This window comes from Manacus candei, unplaced genomic scaffold (genome assembly GCF_025592945.1).
Source record: "Manacus candei isolate 608988 ecotype Guabito, Panama unplaced genomic scaffold, ASM2559294v1 h1tg000033l, whole genome shotgun sequence".
Lineage (NCBI taxonomy): Eukaryota > Metazoa > Chordata > Aves > Passeriformes > Pipridae > Manacus > Manacus candei.
In genome coordinates, this window is record NW_026138081.1 from 8062671 (window position 1) to 8081272 (window position 18602).

General features: G+C 39.5%; 1 protein-coding gene across 1 annotated transcript in view; it reads left to right on the plus strand.

The window, feature by feature from the left end:
- EHD4 (EH domain containing 4) overlaps positions 1-18602 on the plus strand; it is a 30958-nt gene that overhangs the window by 3015 nt on the left and 9341 nt on the right. Inside the window, exons 2-4 of the mRNA XM_051791856.1 lie at positions 5046-5222; positions 9522-9619; positions 16564-16976. Coding sequence (XP_051647816.1) covers positions 5046-5222; positions 9522-9619; positions 16564-16976 — 688 coding nt within the window. The remainder of the gene's footprint in view (positions 1-5045; positions 5223-9521; positions 9620-16563; positions 16977-18602) is intronic.

Below are 18602 nucleotides of genomic sequence, written 5' to 3' on the forward strand. Positions count from 1 at the left end.
GCTGTCAAATATTCATTTGGGATTTACTGTGATTTAGCCATTATTGTGAGAACTTCACATTTTCATACCTCTGACACATCCATATCCACCCAGTTCCTTCCACTAAGGCTTTATGGAAAACACTGATCTAGCAATGACTGAATATCCTTGGGGATTAAATATGCAAACAAATACTTCCAGGTTTCTAGCAGCTCTTATGTTTTTTCACTTGATGCTGTTTATCCGCTTTGGCACTTGGAACAATGCAGTGAATTCAGCCAGTTTTGCTGTCTAAGGTGTAGTGCAGTGATAGTGTTTTATTCAAGTATTTGACAATGATGATAATTCAAACAAATACATCCACGCCCAAACGTTAATACTTGCCCGATTGTGTTTATTGAAGTGGGAGGATGGTGAGAGCCATTTCCTTATCTTGTGTGTGAGCTATTGGCCATGCAGCTTCTAGAATGGTCTCAAATTCTTCTGGCTGCTTTAGGAAAAAAAATGGGGAAAGGAAGGACAAGAGGGGAGAATTGTAGTGTATGAAAAAGAAATAGAACGTAGTCAATGCAAGTTTGTAGTTTTTGACCTTTTTCTTCTAACAGTTAATTAAACTTTTAGTCTAGTAATGTTTACCTTGTCATTAATTTTTCTATTTTAAAAGTGTAAGAGACTGCTGTTTTTAAAGAACTTATCAACATAAGACAAACCAGAAGTAAATTCCTCAGATTGCCAGGCAGTGCTTTTACTTTGCTTACAGGTATTACTCAGAGGTTAAAAATTGTAAACTTCCTGCTATTTAAACTCAGCCAGAGCTGGCTTTTGTGAAAGCACCCTTATGTGTGCATAGTATCTGGAGTCTGCAAGTAGTGTGCAATCACTTGTACAGCTGCATCTATTTCTTCAGGAGTTGGGGGGGGCAGGTTCTTAATTTCTTTGAGTGAAAACAGTAATTTTTTTGATACTAGCTCTACATGAAAACCTTGAGTTGTTTGGAGCAGAATTCTTAAAGTAAAGCAAACATCTGCTAGTTTTGCTGTGTTTAAAAACAAGTGGAATATCTGGTGCAGTATGTAGTATGGAGGTGAGCAGACTTATAAAGAATTCTGCCTTGAGTTTGTCTCCCAGTGCATCACAGAGTACCCCTGCTAGTGCTGCTCTGTCTAGCTCACCTGCATTTGAGCATTAGTATGGCTTAGCTAAAGCATTTAGACTTCAGATGAAGTATCCAGAATTGTGAGTAATCTTTTCTATCTCTGGAACATTGTAAACTAGTTTCCCCTAGATTGGCAAACTACATCTTGCAAAGAAACATAGATGAATGTTTATTGGCAAAGCAGAAAGGTTATAGCCCAGGTGAAAACAAAGGGAGAAGAGTCAACAGGATGTCTGTTATTTGAACTAGACTGTCTTTGGGACACTGGCTATTTTTAAGCATTCTTCCTGTAAACCTTTTTGAACTCCCTCTCTGCTGAAAATTCCTGAGAAGAGCATGCAACTGCAGATCTGAAAATCCAGGTATTTTCCTGTGTTAATGTAGCATATGGTGCAAAACCATTGGCAGCTTTTCCGTTTACAGAAGGCTGCTCATACCTTTTGTGTGGGTACTTTTCATGCTGAGAAGTATAATATAGCTTGGTGTGGCTTAGCCCCAGCTTGCAACCAACCACCATACAGCCACTCACACCCATTCCCTGCAGTGGGATGGGGGAGAGAATTGGAAGAGTAAAATTGAGAAAACTTGTGGGTTGAGATAAAGACAGTTCAGTAGGTACAATAAAAGCAGCACACACAAAGCAAAACAAGGAATTCATTCATGACTTAACACAGGCAGGCAGATGTTCAGCTATTCCAAGGAAAGCAGGGCTACATCACACGTAACAGTGACTTGGGAACGGAAAATGCTGTCACTCCAAGTGTCGTCTTCTTCCTTCTTCCCTAAGCTTTAGATGCTAAGCACGATGCTGTATGGTATTGAATATCCTTTGGGTCAGTTGGGGTCAGCTGTCCCAGCTGCATCCCCTCCCAACTCTCTGTGCATCCCCAGTCACTTGCTGGTGAGGTGGGGTGAGAAGCAGAAAAGGCCTTGATTCTGTGTAAGCACTGCTCAGCAGTAATGAAGACATCCGTGTATTATCAAGAGTTTTCAGCACAAATTCAAAGCACAGCCACATACTAGTACTGTCCCAGCTAAAACCATCACACTTTGTACAGCCAGTGCTCAAGAATGGGTTTATTTTTGTCTGTACTGATTATTGATGTGCAATTGTGAGCCAGTCTTAATGGAAGATACCTACCTTGCAGAGTGATTCCTGTCTCTGTTGAATAGCTGTACCAGGCTCAGCACTGTGACTGCTGGGTGGGGCTTGGTATTTGGGAGATCTTGCCTTCCTAAATTGTTATCTAAGAAGCCAGGTTTTTAAAGCTGCATTTGTGTCATTAACTTGGAAGCACCACTGCAGTTCAGTAGCACTTTATTCTTGTTTAGTCATTTCAGTAAGCAGCTAATCTGAATTTGCACTATTGAGTTCCAAGCTGCAAATAAAGATGTTGGAAATCCTGAAAGGTGCTCCGCACTTCTAAATGTTTAAATTTTGCAAGTGTTACACGTGCAGCAACTTCATGAGCAGGCCATGAAATTATTCTTTTAGGCATATTGAAGACTGCCATCACTGACAGTGATGGCATCACCTACAGGTTCATAAGCTTATGATGCATAGCAATTATCCTGTTACCCTGGATGTGTCTTCTCCTGCACTCAGAACCCACCATATAGTTTTCTTTGACCTGGAATCTGGGACTTAAGTCATGTGTGTTTGATTCAGTACAATGTTCTTTACCGCTGCTGTGGGAGCTTCTTGTTGTGTGTTTTGTTTGTCACCTTATGAGTTGCTGCCTCTGTTAGCAGAAGTCTGGGAATGACAATTTGCATCAAGAGAAGAATTTATTTACCAGTCTCATAGAGATCCTTTCTCTTTTAAAAGAAGGACAATGAGGAAGAGGAGAATTAAGAGACTTTGAAATAGAACATTTTATCATGGCAAGTTAAAAATCTTATTTTAGAAGATGAAAGTATAATTTATCTTTCAAAATCAAAGTTGTGGATAACTCCTGTCTGGAAAATTATACTGGCTCCTATGAGTTAGCCTTGGCATCCTGTTTTGGAGAGCTCTAGTCTGCAATGATGCTCTGTGAAGAGGCAGGAACACACTTCTGTGTTTCAGGTGTTCCCCTGTTTGCTAGAACACTTGTCCTCAGTTTCCATGCATCAAGGGTTCAACTGCTGAGCTATTAAAGGAGTTTTGTCTTCATTTTGTTACATGATCTACTTTGTAAGGTGAGGGATCTGCTGCATTGTACAATCCTGCATATGCAGAGAGCTTTGAGAGTTGGGGTTTTTTGCTTTTGGAGAGGAACCAGTTTTATTTCCCTGTTGATATGCATTGGGTAAAGTTTATTCTAGAAGTAAAACAAATTGACTTGGGCGTGTTCTGGCATGATTGTTCTTATGGTCCCCCTTTCCCACAAGTTTTAGCACTGGCTTTTTTTTTATTTGTTTGTTTGGAAGCAGAAAGCTGCAGGAAATCTCATGTAAATAAGTGTTCTAAGCTCCCAGATCATAGGTTGAACTAATTGGAGCCAGTTTGCTAAGGCTAGTGGAAAACAATCTTTGAAATATGTCACATATATTTAGTTCCTTAAGTTCAGCTTCTGTGCACTGATCTATGAAGTTAGTGAATGCTTGGGTATTTTTTTTAAAGGCAGAAATCGTTCAGCAAGTACCAATACTTTGTAAAATGTTTTTTGCAGCAAAATCAGCCAACAAGTCCTTTCAAATCAACATTGACTTACGAAATTGTAGCAGAACAGGCATAGTGCTCTTGGATTAAAGGCCAGAACAAACCCTTATTGTAAGAGAAATGTTAATATAGATGCACTGAAACCTAACTAGTGCTGTTGTTGTATGTAGGACCATCACCTGTGCCTGAAGAATTCTCATTTAGATCCCGTTTTGATCATGTAAATAGTTAAATTGTAGTTGATTAAAATGACTTGATGAGATAATTTTAATGCTCCTGTAATGTCACATTACAGCAGACTTGAAAACATTTTGGTCTCAGTCTTGAGCACCAAAGTGGTGCTGATGTGTGTGAGAACAGTAGCACACATGCTTAAAGTTAAACAGGGATTGTCGGAGTCTGTTTTTGAATAGCGGCAGTTATCAAAGAATGCGGGCTAGAGGGAGGTTTGCTTGATTGGCTTGGGGCTTCTCTTACTTGTCACTTGCCATCCAGGAAGGGATGCAGACAGACCTTTTCTGTAAATACATGCTCTGGTTCCATTAAATTTTAATATTTAAATATGCACTTCATTTCAGACTTGGTTGTCCGGAAAGTCAAGACTTGGTCCACTGAGTATGTGCTGTCTGCATCTGTCGGTGGCCTACTCAAAGGGAGGTGCAAGGATGGTTTCCAGTGGTATACACTGCCTGACTTGATGCCTTTTGGAAGTACTTTACTGTTAGACCTCAAGTTCTGCAGTTCTGACTGAGTTAAAATTAGTAAAATCATACCGAGTTCATTAAAGGGTTAGATCTGTCAGCCAACTGAATCTGCTCACATGCAGTTTCAAACCACTCCTGTTTAGTACAGCAGCACTTGTATAGGCTTGAAAAAACTCAGAAAAGCAGCCATGTCTTGTAGTGTAACCTACAGCACTGAGATCATTGGTAGAAGCATCCACCGGAATGGTTCAGGTGCTGCATTTGAGGGAATACTTTCCACACTGTTTTTGTAAAGGGATTTACTTTATCCCTTTAGTAAGTTGTAGTGAAAAACTAATTCAGTTCTCTTCCTCCCCTCCTCACCAGGTTACAGAAATAATGAAGTGCAGGAAAATATGATCTATTCTTACAGAGTATGTATATCCTAGGGAATTATCAAGCAAATTTTCAAGCAAAAAAAAAATGTATTTGCTCTTATCATAGTTCCCAGTCATTCAGTCTGTATTAATATCTCTGTATAAATATAATTCTGTATAAATGTTTATGTATTCTGCATCTCTAGATATCTGCTTGAACAAGACTTTCCAGGCATGCGGATTGGTCCAGAACCTACCACAGATTCTTTTATTGCTGTGATGTATGGAGATACAGAAGGAAACGTTCCTGGAAATGCCCTAGTTGTTGATCCTAAGAAGCCATTCCGCAAACTCAGCCGCTTTGGAAATGCTTTCCTGAACAGGTGGGATCTGCTTGCTTGCTGTCTTCTGATGTTTATGTTTAAATTTCTGTATGTTCTGTTTGAACAGCATAGAATAAATATTTAAATACAAGCAAGAGCAGTGGCAGTTAAAGTGAATAAAAAAAAAAAAGGCAGTACTAGGTAGGGTGGGTGCTTTTAGGATAGAGAGATTCAGTTTTCTGAACAGGAAATCCTTGTTAAAACCAGTTCACAGAAAAAGGCTGAAATGCTCCACTGGTGACTTGTTTGTAAGGCATTACACCAACTGGAACTCAAGACATAAATTCTTCTGCTCAATAAAACTGGTAAGTTAGTACTATTAATAAAAACTCCCATCCAAAAAAAGGGGAAAAAAATTTTCCTTTTGATGCTGTCCTGTTCCTTTCCATTGATCTCACTGGATGTCTTGGTATAGCTCTTTAAAATTGTGAATTTCCGGGATATGTAAAACTGCCTGCAAGAATGGAGAAGATTTGAATGTGCCTTCTGGAGAAAATATGTACTCAAGCTCTTAATTGTTTATTTTTGACTGGCTGGTTTTCACAGACCATAGTTCCATAGAGCACAGAGATAGCGTTAGCTTCTGCATGGCTACTGTGTATTTCTAAAAAGGGAAGAGTTGTTCAGGGGCTGTGAGTATTGCCATAGTAAACTTAAGTAGCGTGCTAAATATTTCCAGTTAAAGTTATTAATAACTTTGTTCACATTGTCTGAGCAATCACCTTGTTTTCTTCCTGTATTTGATGGTAGCTTGACATGGAGGCTTCACTTCGCAAGCTAATTAATCTAAATTGGTTCTTTTTAACAATAAACTTTCCTGTTTGGCTGATAAACACTGGCATATGTGTTAAAAGTTCATCATGTACAGTTTTATCTTTTGCTGTGCTTATTCAACAAAGAAAGTTTATAGCTGCTTATAGTTGGCTTGGCTATCACTTTGCTGAGATAAGAATATGTGCTGTGGGAAGCTGCAGCCAAGTCCCATTTTAAATAATAATTTTTAGATTATTGTCTAAGTTCTGTCCTCCAGATCACTGTTGTGTTTCTCCCTTTTGCCACCATTGTGCTCTTTCTATCAAAAGTTAATTACTCTAAATTGTATTTTGCACAGTATTCAAATATTTGCACAGAACATATGATAATGGTATGTGTTTGTTTGAATGAATGGTATAGACATAACTTTTTGCCTAAATCATCTCTCTAACTAGTTGTATCAGGTCCTGAATATTATGCAAGCAAGATTATTTGCTACCTAAAAAGATGTACATTCAAAGTAACTGACTAAGTTATTTGTGACTGCGATATTGTTATATTGAAGTGCTGTGAGCAGCCTTATCTTCCCCAACAGTCACATTTGCTCCTTAGTTTTGCAGTGAAGATCTAGATGCTAGCATCACCTCAGTCTGCCTCTCTGATCACATTGCTGATTTTCAAAATTTGCAAACTCCTTTCACTTCATGACTTCCTCTAGTTGAAAATGTCTTAGGCTTCAGTATCTTTGAGTAACTTCCCGTGGATCTTACCTGCAGTCATGCTACATATTTTACTTTGCCTTCTCTCATTTGCCATGCTGACAGTACTTTAAACTCAGTATCGCATTTTTCACTCCTGCCTTAATAGACTTTCCTCTACTTCCTCCTCCCTGCTCCCACTTTATGTTTAAATGATTTCCCAATCCTAGTGTTTTGCCTTATGGAAGAATTTAAGGCTATGGACACTTAGACTATGAAGTTAAGTGCCCTTTTCATCCAAATGTTATAATCCAAATGACAGGAAACAGGGACTGAGGTAATGGAGAAACTAAAACAAAACAAGAACACAATAGTACAATCAAGGCTTGTACTTAGTAATTAGCCACATTAATTTATTGATGTTACCTTGCTAGTTTTTTCCATGACAGCTTCTTATTTCCCCCTGTATCTCACTGCTTGGGAGAGATGTTCCTTTGAGACTCCTGAGTGTAGAAGCTAGTCTCTTATTTCTCCTGCATTCTTTTAAGAAAAGTTGGGAAGGGAGGGGGGACAGGACCTAGTGTGCCCTTGGATGCAGGTGAGGAAAGAATATTGCATTACACCCTATGTAAATAAATCAGTGCTGCTGAGAAGAAATGCGTGGCACAGCTCTCTTATGATGTGTTATAAGCCATTACAGTCATCTCATTCACACAACTGTTTTTGTAACACTTTTCTTTGGTGAAAGTCTGTTTATCATTCAGGTGGATAGTGTGTAGTTTTGCTTTTTATGGTGCAGCACTTGTGTGACCTGCATGAAGTGGGCTTTTAAGAAAATGTTGAAAAGAGATATTCAAATACAACTAGCATTACAGTTTTAAGTTGTCTGAAATGTTAGTTTGAGGTAAGATTTTTAACCCATCTGTCATCTTGAGCTTATCCGGGTATATTTGAAAAGTTACAGCCACTTAATTTTGAGTTTATTCTTCTATTTCGTATGTGTTTCCCATGTACTTTTCTCGTCCTATTACCACTAATTACCGCTGCAAAGACAGCAGCGCCTACATTTCTGAGGCCTGTAGTTCTCTGTTTTCCGATGAAGATACTGCTGTATTGTTCAGCTAACATAACAGGCAGGGCCTGTCTTCTCATATGATGTGTCTAGAAGCATCTCAGTGATACTGAACAAATGCTGGGCTGTCTAAGATTGAATGAAAGTGATAAGAAAAAACATACATGAAAATTCACTCTGAAAAGTTCAAAATTTATGAAAGCTACTTTATGCTGTACATACTAGTGATATATGCTTTTTGTAATAGCTTACATGATGAAATGTATTTCCTTTGTTGCTCTTTCAAAAGCATCTCTTAAGCTAGTAGAAAATTACCCTAGTGAAAAAATTTTCTTCAGATGTGTGGTATTTTCTACACTGGTGTCCCACTAAAAACACAAACACCCCCCCCCAACCAACAAACAAAACCCAAGAAGGGTGCTGCTGTTTACATACTGTAAGGTTTTATCAGGCCCAGATGGCTGCTGTTTCCTTATCCCCTCTTGGATTTCAGGGAGAGGCATAGCTGATGCTGCAGTGTCTGTTGTACCCAGAAAGGGACGCTGTGTGCTTTTGTTACAGGCTCGTTACTACAAGGTCCACTAAAAAACAAAATGAAGTGAGGTGTAAGGACTTTTTTTCCCAATTTCCTTTGAATCGTTTGTATCGTATAAAGTAGCACCCGGATTTTGATATAGCTTACATTCTATATCTGATATTTGCCTGCCTGAACTCTTCCTAACTCAGATTATCTTTGGTCTCAGACTTCTTGTCTGACCTTGGCACAATTATGACTTGCTATCTGTGATAAGCTGTTTCTGAGGCAGCACACCTTCTGAAGCCATGGGTTGACACAGGGCAGGCATCCTTACAGCCTGAGCCTGCAGCTTAACCCCGTGCTGGGCAGCCTCAAAGGAGGAGAGTAGGTTAACACTGTGTGCTTGTTAGTAGTCTTCAGCTGCCCCTGATAAGAAGATTAAACTCTAATGCAAATCTCTTAAAGGCAGTTTATGATGAAGGGTGGTGAAGTTCTTCAGTCATGAACTATCCTAGAAGCATGAGAGTAGCTTAGATGTAACACACCAAGTGTTCTGCAGGGCTCTGAGTCCTTGTGAATTATTTATTTTTCGATAATACCACCATTGAATTTGTCTCCTGTTGCAGAGGCAGGAGGTTATTGTTTAGAGCATGCTGTGTGTAATTTGAACTCTTGGTTCAAGCAGTGTGAAAGTTTTGGCTTGGTTTGTGGGAGAAATACAGGTTTTTTCCACAAGCCCCACCTGAGGAGTGCAGCAGGTTATGGAGTGGGGACTGCTCAAATGCTGCTGAATCAGGTGAGAGGGAGATATGCCAGGGACTGGAACATAAACATATCATCAGTACGGCTTTCTTCCTGCTATCCTTTTCTTTTTAGTGTCTTTGAGTTTGGGCATAAGTTGGAGTATATGAACCCTAATTTTGGTCCTAGCAAAAATGGTGGTTTGATGGAGTCTTTTTAATGTTGCATTTAAGGCCCATGTTATCAGCTCTTGCAAAATATGGAGTTTTATCAGCACTTACACATACAGTTTTCCAAGGTTTTCCTGTGTTTTCTTTTTTAAGAAGCTCTCTTTATATTTTTTCTTAAACATGTATAGTTGCCAAGTAATATAAGGGTTCATCAGGGCTTCAGAAACTTTTTAAAATCTCACTTGAGTCTTTCTAAAATCAGATACATAATGGGGAGCTCTCAAGCAACAATCTGTATAAGAGCTAGAGCTATTGTTAATGTTTTTTTTTCTTCCTTCTTTCCTGCAGGTTCATGTGTTCTCAGTTACCTAACCAGGTACTGAAGAGCATCAGTATCATCGACAGCCCTGGCATTCTCTCTGGAGAGAAGCAGCGCATCAGTAGAGGTGAGTTGCAGGGCTTGACAATAACCAATCTCACTAACTTTTTTTTGCTCTATTGAACAAGTTAGCATTGTAATCTGTTGGGAGTGGTTTTAGTAGTACTGACTGGTGGTGTGTCCCAAAGTTTCATACTGCAAGCCCTGTTAAAGCCGTGTTTTAAGGCTGGATGTAGGATTTGGAATTTTGTCTCTTGAAGACTGGTGGGGGTTGGGATTTCTGTCATCTGCTGCTGTTGCTGCAGTGGCTACAATTACACAGTCTGTTGTCTAATTAGTGCTTTGACACTCCTGAGAAAAATCCTTATTTTCATGATTTTAATTGCTTTTGACAACATTAGGATAAATAGACTCTTATATACGCTACTGAAGTTCAGGAATGAAGATATGTTTCATAATAGCTATAGGTTGGTCATGTCTAAAAAATGACCATAAATAAGGTGGTTTTGTAGCGGGCAAAGCTGCTAGTGTTGCTTCTTAAGGTTGCTCAGTCATGCCATAGTATAATTTCCAGTCAAAAGACTTCCTGGGGGAAGAGGGAATGCGAATATTTTTAATAATATGAAAATTCTGCAAAGAACTGTATGCTGTTTAACAAGCTGTTTAAGAAATTAGCCTGTCTTTGAGAAACTATTTAAACAAAGGCAGCATAATGTAAACAACTTTCTTCCTTGCTTTCTTCAGCTGCATTTAAGTGCATGTCAGTTTTCTGCGGAGTTGTAAATGGTAGTGATCCAGGGTGTGGCTTATGCCCTCTGTTCTCAGACTTTTGTTTAAGAAATGGAAACTTGTGTTTCATGTCTGTGTGAGAGGAAATAAACAGTTCTTTAGCATATCACACTTGGGATTTTTTGAGGAAATTCTGGTGTCAGCACAATATATGGCAGCTGTGCAACAATAGTCTTGTCTTTACATTACACTGACAGAATGAGGGACTAACTTGTTAGGACTGTAATCTAAATTATACTTGCTAGATGTTTCTGGATTCTTTGTTCAGTGAAATTTTGTCCTCTATTACTCATACAGTCAGGTAAAGCATTTATCATGAGGAGAACGCTGTGCTTTCCTTTTCAATCTGTTAGTGGACTAGTAGAGGTGAACAGTGTGAGTGCTCTGTGTCTGTGCAAGCAAAGGCTTGAATGTTGTGAAACCAGAAATAAAACAAATACTGCGTGTTGGACTCTTATTTCTAGACAGAAATAGGGTGTATAACTAATGATCTTTAATCCTGAAAAAATCATAAATGTGTAGGTCTCAGTTTACAGAGTCTGATAAAATCAAAGATGGTCTTAAACCTCCAACTTCTCCATTGTGGATTCCAGCTCCCTGTTACCTCCTCAAATAAAAACTAGGTGCATCTTACTCCCTCTCTGCTGGTTAAATTGAGAAAACGATGCTTGGCAACATTCAAGTCTCTGTTGCCACTTTCATAACATTATGGAAGTGAATATGAAATAAGCAAAAAACTAGAGTATCGTATTCATATGACACTGAAAAGGTGAGCAGTTGTGTAATTCAACACCATTAGGGATTCCTGTGGAAGTCTCAGACTTCCATGTAGAAGACAGTTGTGTCACACCAGGTTATGTTTAACTGAGTCCTGTGTTGCCTAAAGGACTGTGGCTCTTCATTGCCATCTAGAATTGCTCTTGTAACTTGACAAAGCATATGACTCTTTTTCTCTTATTGTTCAGAAGCTCTGTTTCATGATGGTATGTACCTTATCAATTGTTAGGGCCTAGGTGGCCTGCCCTTTGATATGGTAGACTTTTACCTAAGTTGACATAGCTCAGTGATGACCTCAAACTCTTAACTGTTTTGAAGGCTTTAACTTGATTAGATTGCATTTCATGAATTTTTTAACGCGTTAAAGATTGTCTTGAATGTATCACTTGTCATAGTTCTTTTATCACAAACGTGATTCTCCTGGGTGCTGTTAGGTTTAATCAGTGCAGTTGAACCATATAGGAGGTTTTGGGAGTTGGCTTTAGAGTATTGTTCTCTCTGTACCCCAGACTTTAAGAGTGGGTTAAAGGTTTCATTTATTTAGGCATCAGCATACATAAAGTTACCTACAGGGGACTATGGACTTATTGCATGCACCTGTTCCATGCTATCATGATTGGGCAATACCAGGCTCATCTTTGGCTGAAATATTGCATAGTCAGATACATTTCCTGAATATGATTCTTGGGCTGCTTATGCTGTTTCCATATTAGATGGGTTTTGGGGTACAAACTTGATTTGTCCTGTGATACTGCACACAGCAAGGCTTGTGTGACCTGTTTCAAGAAGGAGTCAGTCTGACTTAAGCATATTTATGCTGTAAGTCTACGTTAGCATGTTTTGAACTTTGATTACTTTTTAAATCACTGTGTGCATATGTAAGCAGGATGCTACAAGATCTTTTCTACTGTCCCTAAATGCATCTCTGTCGGTGAAGGTTCTTCTTTCTAGAAATTTAGCTTGTGTCTAATATTGGTGAGCAGCACCTTTTCTTATAGGTGATGTTTTAAAGTCATTGATGGAAGAATAAGGTTGCAGGGCCTCAGTGTAAAACCTTAACTCTTTGTTGTTGGTGGGTTTTTTCCCATCTTCTCACGAACAACTGTTTAATTGTTTCCCTATGAATTAATGTAATACCTGCATAATGATTAAATTTGACAGGTATCACTAGGAGCACGGTGAAGCCTTCTGAGACCAAGGAGAGAATCAAATGTTAACTTTGTTTTAAAATGCAGGAAAATGATAAAGGGACTTGGTAAAAATACAGGACATGCACCATTTCCCAGCATGGCTCTATTTTTAACTCTGGAAAGCATCCAGGCTGTGGATGAAGGAGCTGATTGCTTGAAGGGTCAAAAATATACAGAGTGCAACATTCAAAGATGTCTCATGACACACCTTTCCTGCTTCTGTTGTCGGCAGGAGGATATGCCAGAAGCTTCCTGCCTGTCGCTTCAGGGGCTGTACAAGTGGCTGGAGGGGAATATGCAGATGTGCCAGAATTGTCCTGTGATCAGACAATGCCTTTCCCTGTGCTGTGTCTGCAGCATCACTGGTGATGTTCACAGCGTCTATGTCAGACAGAAACATGCATATGGTCTGCAAGATTTGGAAGGAACATTGAGTGTCTGGCAGGATGTAGGAAGGAACCACTTATAGCAAGGCGAGGGGGGTTTGGTTCATGATTGAGTGGCAAGAAAGCAAGTCTTTCAAGAAGTATGAGGAAAGAGCTCAGAGGAAAATGGATATTGGTTAGTGTGCATTTCTAAAACTGGAGTTACTTAAATACAGATAATTTTCACAGTTCAATCTGCTTGTGAAAATGTACTTATGGATTAAGTAAGGTGATATATATAGTTCCAACATTGTGTCAGGCTTTCCCTTGCAGTGAGACACTACATTCTCCTTATTAGTCCGCCAACAGGAAAGCAGTAAGTGTGTTATCCAGGAGTGCTGGATTAAGACAAGCTTTCATTAATATAACTGGAAATTTCCGCTCCAAATAGCAGAAGGGCACATCTTTCCATGTGTGACTGAGCTCTCTTTGAAAGACTGGGAAATTAGATTCTCATCTGTGGCATTAGAAGAACAGCAGATTGGGTAGGGGAGAAAGGCTGCACTTGTTCTTGTCCAAGTTGTGTGTCGTAGCCTTGGTTGTGTGGTGCTAAGACAGCAGTGGCAGGTGGGATTGCTCTTGCACTCTGCCCACGCCTGACTGATCTGGTAGGTGGGTGATGTTCTCTGAGCCTGGAGGCTCCTCATTGCAGCACTTACCTGAGAGATGCCTCTCTGCTGCTGTGCCAATGGTGCCAGCCCCAGGGGTGGAAGAACAGGACACTCCGCCTGCCTGCCTGTGCTAAAAGAGGATGGGTGGAGTCCATCAAGCCTCCCAAATTGTTTTCTGAATTGCAATAGCTTTGGAAGATGATATTAGAGCATTTTTTAAATCTGTATCACTAACTGGCACAGAAAATTGACCCATGCTCATACTGCACAACTGCAAGCTATATCTTTGAGTATGGCTAGTGGCTGTTGTGCACAGGGCACACTTTGCCCTGTACTGATGACATGTAGCTCATGATCATTTATCGGTGTTTCCAGAGCTGATAACCACATGCAGTTTCTCTCTGAGTTTTTCGTCTCTTCCATGTAGTTTCATTTTGTTCTCTTCTGTGGTCTCTGCTCAGCCCATTACTGATGCCCAACAGTTATGCCTCTGTCTGAAACACCAGCTTGCTCCCTCCTGCAGCTTGGGATGAGTTCAAGAGCTCCACAGTGCTGCTGGTGGATCACTGCTTTCCTCTATCCCTTAGCTGGGTACAGGGGTGACTTGCCACTTTCTAATATGCATTTACAAGTAGATATTGAACCTGGTGACGTAAAGGTTCTCAATCTGGATGGAATTGTTGACATCAGTCATTGGGAACAATCCTTTGAAGAAATATCAACAGTTAGAGCAAAAAGAGGCCGAAAGTATCAGCACCAAAACTTTTTTGCTCGAGTTTTCCAATCTGATCAATGTTGACCTAGTACTGCTCAACTTTGAAAGCCACAATCCACACAAATATATGAAAATACTTCACCATATAGTACTTCTCTGTAGTTCAGATATACTCTAATGTAAAACTACTGAATCCATAGATAAATTCACTTCTAATGACAAATTTTCATTAAAATTAGCAGATTTTTCAGATTTTTTGAGGTCTTTCTTAGCCTCAAAAGACTTTTCTTTCTCAAAGCAAATGCTTCATTAATATTTAATCCACATTTAAAGTAAATTAGTTTATTTATACACTTGTTGCCTGTACAGTTGTTTTTTTTAGTTCACAGACCATCAAATGGGTGGTGAGAACCTAAGTAACTGGGCTTTTAAGTCACCTTCTCACATACCCATTTGTGTAAAACTTCATAGAATTTAACTTGCTTCAATTTGCAATTTTGTTTAATTTCAACCGTATTTCGTTTCATGTGAGTGAAGCATAACAGACCATTGCGTAGCTCAGCATTACTGCACTGTTGCAGTTATGCTGTGACATGCAAGTGACATAGAGGATCTCACTTCTCCCTTTATTTCCTGTTAAATTTTTGTAAATTACTCATACTGGTTTTGAATGGATGCATAGTATAAAGGGAGAAGAGTTCTCTTCCAAAGATGTTTTGTGCAGCTTTCCTCCTTGCCCCCTCAACTTTCAGCTTGCATTCAGCCCTTCAGGAACTGGTCGCAGGAAAGAACTTAGGAAAGCCCCAGAGCAGCACTATCAGCTATTTAATGTAGCCCCCTCCTTTCAGTGTGATGTGTCTGTTTTTTTAGTGGAGTTTTATGATTTTTTTTTTAATTTTTTTTTGGGGGGTGGGAGGAGGCAGGGCAGAAAATACAGGTAATTAGGGATATTTTCTTACTATTAACTAGAATTTCTGGATTTAATTTCATATGCTGTTTGTAATTTTTAAATGAAAGGTTTAAGGCTGAGTTATTTCCTGAGCATGCACAAGTATGCTCCATGAAAAATGGGGAGGTCATTTTTTCCTACTACATTCATGTATGTCTGCTTTTCTTGATGTTGGTCCTAGTCAGGTTCTACTGGAAAGCAAAAAAAACAAAAAACAAAAACAAACAAACAGCTGATTTGCTTTTGACTTCTCTATTGAAGACCAACAGCTTGAGGATATAATAAATAATGACTCTTCAGAAAAGCTAAGCGACTTTACGATGTTTCCTCCTACACCATTTATTTTCACTGTTTGAAAGATGCTAGGGAGAATGAAGAGTGGTGAAGGGTCTTTTGCTTGTATCTGGACCAGATTTATGAAGAGTCATATATGAGTAGTCTAATTAGGCTTTCTTTGGTGGGATTGGAAGTTTAAAGGTTTATCTTGCACATTTGAGAAATGACCAAAGACACCCTGGTAACTGACCTTTCTTTGCTATTGGCATTTAAATATATACTGCTGGGAGCAAAACTGTTGATTCTGTTTGGATTACTTTACACCAGTCGTTGAATTTTGACTGCTCCCTCTTTTGGATCTGGTTTGTTTCTGAGAGGAAGAGAAGGGGAGGGATGTCAGCTCCCAGCTCATACTTTGCTGTTCCTTACTCATACAGGATGAGTCACATCCATGCTAAGCCCAATGCCACATCACCAGTGGTGACTGCAGATTAGATGTGTCACTTTTGAATAAGGAGTTCCTGGATACTGTTTGTTGTGTGAACTAGGTACCAGCTGCACTTATAAAAGCATTTAGACAGGTACTGTGAATAGGCTTTCCTTTAGAACATGATAAAGCTTGTTTTAGATGATCAGAAAGGTCATTGCTCATGTTCTATAATCTGTCATGTCCTCAAGGGCCATCAGCAGTGCAATCACATTGCATGTAAATTGTATTTTGGAGTCTGCTGTGGCAGAAATAGCAGCAAGTGATGAGAGTGCGAGGAGAGATGAGTTTGGACATGCTTTTAAAATCCTAATATTTCTGGTTGCTGACTTGCATTGGAGTGCTGCATCTGCACCATTTTTTCCTTCTTAGTTCTGATAAGAAGTGCTACCAAAGTGGCCAACATTAGTAGTGATGAAGAGAGATTGTGATAAGAGGCTCACAGTCCTGTGTAGCTTGGGTGCTCTGCTGCAGCCAGAACTCCTGGGGGAAGGCAAACGTGGGTGTGAGACAATAGCTCCCAGCAGCACAAAAGATAGTGACATAAGAGATGGGTGGCAAGGTCAAAAGAAGGGCAGTGATAAAAACAAAAGCTGATAGTAGTAAGAACTGGTCTAAGGAAATGCAGGATACAGTTGTCCTGATCTCATTGTCTGCAGATACTGTCCTTCTGGTGGTCCATCTCCTCTTTTACCCTGGGTAGAGGCTATGATCACCTTGTTCTCTATCCCCAGCCCTACCTTCTCTTGCTTTTCTGAATGGTAGGACTGTAATAGTGTTTTCTTCCTTCAGGCTATGACTTCTGCCAAGTCCTCCAATGGTTTGCTGAGAGGGTCGACCGCATCATCCTGCTTTTTGATGCCCATAAGCTAGATATATCTGATGAGTTTTCAGAGGCTATTAAATCATTCCGGGGTCAGGATGACAAGATTCGAGTGGTGCTTAATAAGGCTGACCAAGTGGACACCCAGCAGCTGATGAGGGTCTACGGTGCACTCATGTGGTCCTTGGGAAAGGTGATAGACACGCCAGAGGTCCTGCGGGTCTACATTGGCTCCTTCTGGGCCCACCCTCTCCGAAACACAGAGAATCGAAGACTCTTTGAAGCTGAGGCACAGGATCTTTTCAAGGATATCCAGAGTCTCCCACAGAAGGCTGCTGTGAGGAAACTCAATGATCTCATTAAAAGGGCAAGACTTGCAAAGGTAAGAAAAGAAAACTAAATTAATTGAATGAGCAATCTCTACTGCTCTTTGATTGTGTCCTTTCTCAGTCTTCCTAATCTTTCTCTAGTAACTATGTGTTTTTAGCAAATGGATTGAATTGTCACTTTTTCAAGAAAGAGGTAGCCACTGAGAATATAGAATCAAGTAGGAGGAAACAGAGACTTGTACTGGGATACCTCCCTACTTTGGAGAAGGAATTTGATGCTTTTTAGGCCGTTAAAGGTATTGTTTGCTTAGTAGGAGAGTGGATTTTTTTTTTTTTTACACTGTGCAGCATGTTGATCTTAATGTTACTTTTTGGAGATATAGTTTTTTGACAAAGTAGAGAACTCTAAAAAAAAAAAAGGAGAGGAGGTGGTAAAAAACCACAACCAAAACTATTCACATTCAACAAGCCATATGCTTTTTTGTACATTAATGCCTTAATGCATACTGTCAGTCAGCTACTGTAGAAAAACACTTTGACTAATCCATTTATGTTATACACTGGAACAAAAGACTGATTAAAAGTCTCACTTTTGGTGAAGCACAGATGCTGATGGAGGTGTGCTTCTGTGTTGTTAGATTGAAACTTTTGAGCCTTTCAGATTATATCTTCCTTCTCACTTGGGAAGATATTGAGTGATACAGATTTTGTGTCACTATATGCAGAAAAACCAGTCTCTCATTATCCAGGAACATGAGTTATATACCTCAGTGTAGGCAGCCCCTGTCACCATTCCCCTTGGTTTTGGCACTGTCTGCAACTTACAGTCACTAACTAGTGTGCGTGAGCAAGGTTGTGTGTGACAACACTGTGACTCTCTACAGCTGACTGTTGACAACTTGTTTAATTTTTTTGATAGCTCTCTAGTTGTCTTTGAATGAGTGGATGTCACTTAAGTTTTGTGAATTGCCACCAAGTTTTAATTACCTATATGTAAAACCTTCAGGTTATATTTTACACTAGCCTTCAGACTCCCTGCCTGGCAATGCTAGCTTCATCTGTCCTTTCTTCTCACAGCGTGACTTAGAATGAGCTTTGGTTGCAGCCTGTTTTTCTGATTCTGCAGTGAGTTTTTGTGATACTGTAGCTACTGTTAGGATAATAGTTAAAAGAACTGCCAAGCTGTTTGTTGTTTTGAAAAGCTCAAAAAACAAAATCTGTCATTTGGAAAAATGGAAACAAAGGAAAACTAACTTCAGAAATACTTAGGGAGAAAGCTGTTGGTAGCAAACAGGAATTGCAATTTTCTGTGCAGTTATCAAACAGAATGTGAGTTTGAGTTAATGCAATTGTCTTAGAACATATTTCCATGTGGACTTCTAAGCAAAAACGAAGAGGGCTTGCAATTACATTGATATATAAATAGTTGTTTTGTGATATGCACCATTCCCTATGTTGGCTTATTTAACTTTCTGAATATGATGATACACTCTTTTTTTTTCTTTTTGTGGCTTGTGCTATAGGGGCACCTAGTAGAAGATGCTTCTTTGAAAATTCCGTTTAAAATCACAATGACGTTGTCTTAGAAGTTGCTCTGATCTCAGTTTGTTTTGTGCCTGTTGTTGGCAGCTTTTTGTTTTCAATTGTTACAATTGTTTTGGCATTGAAAGAGCATCAAT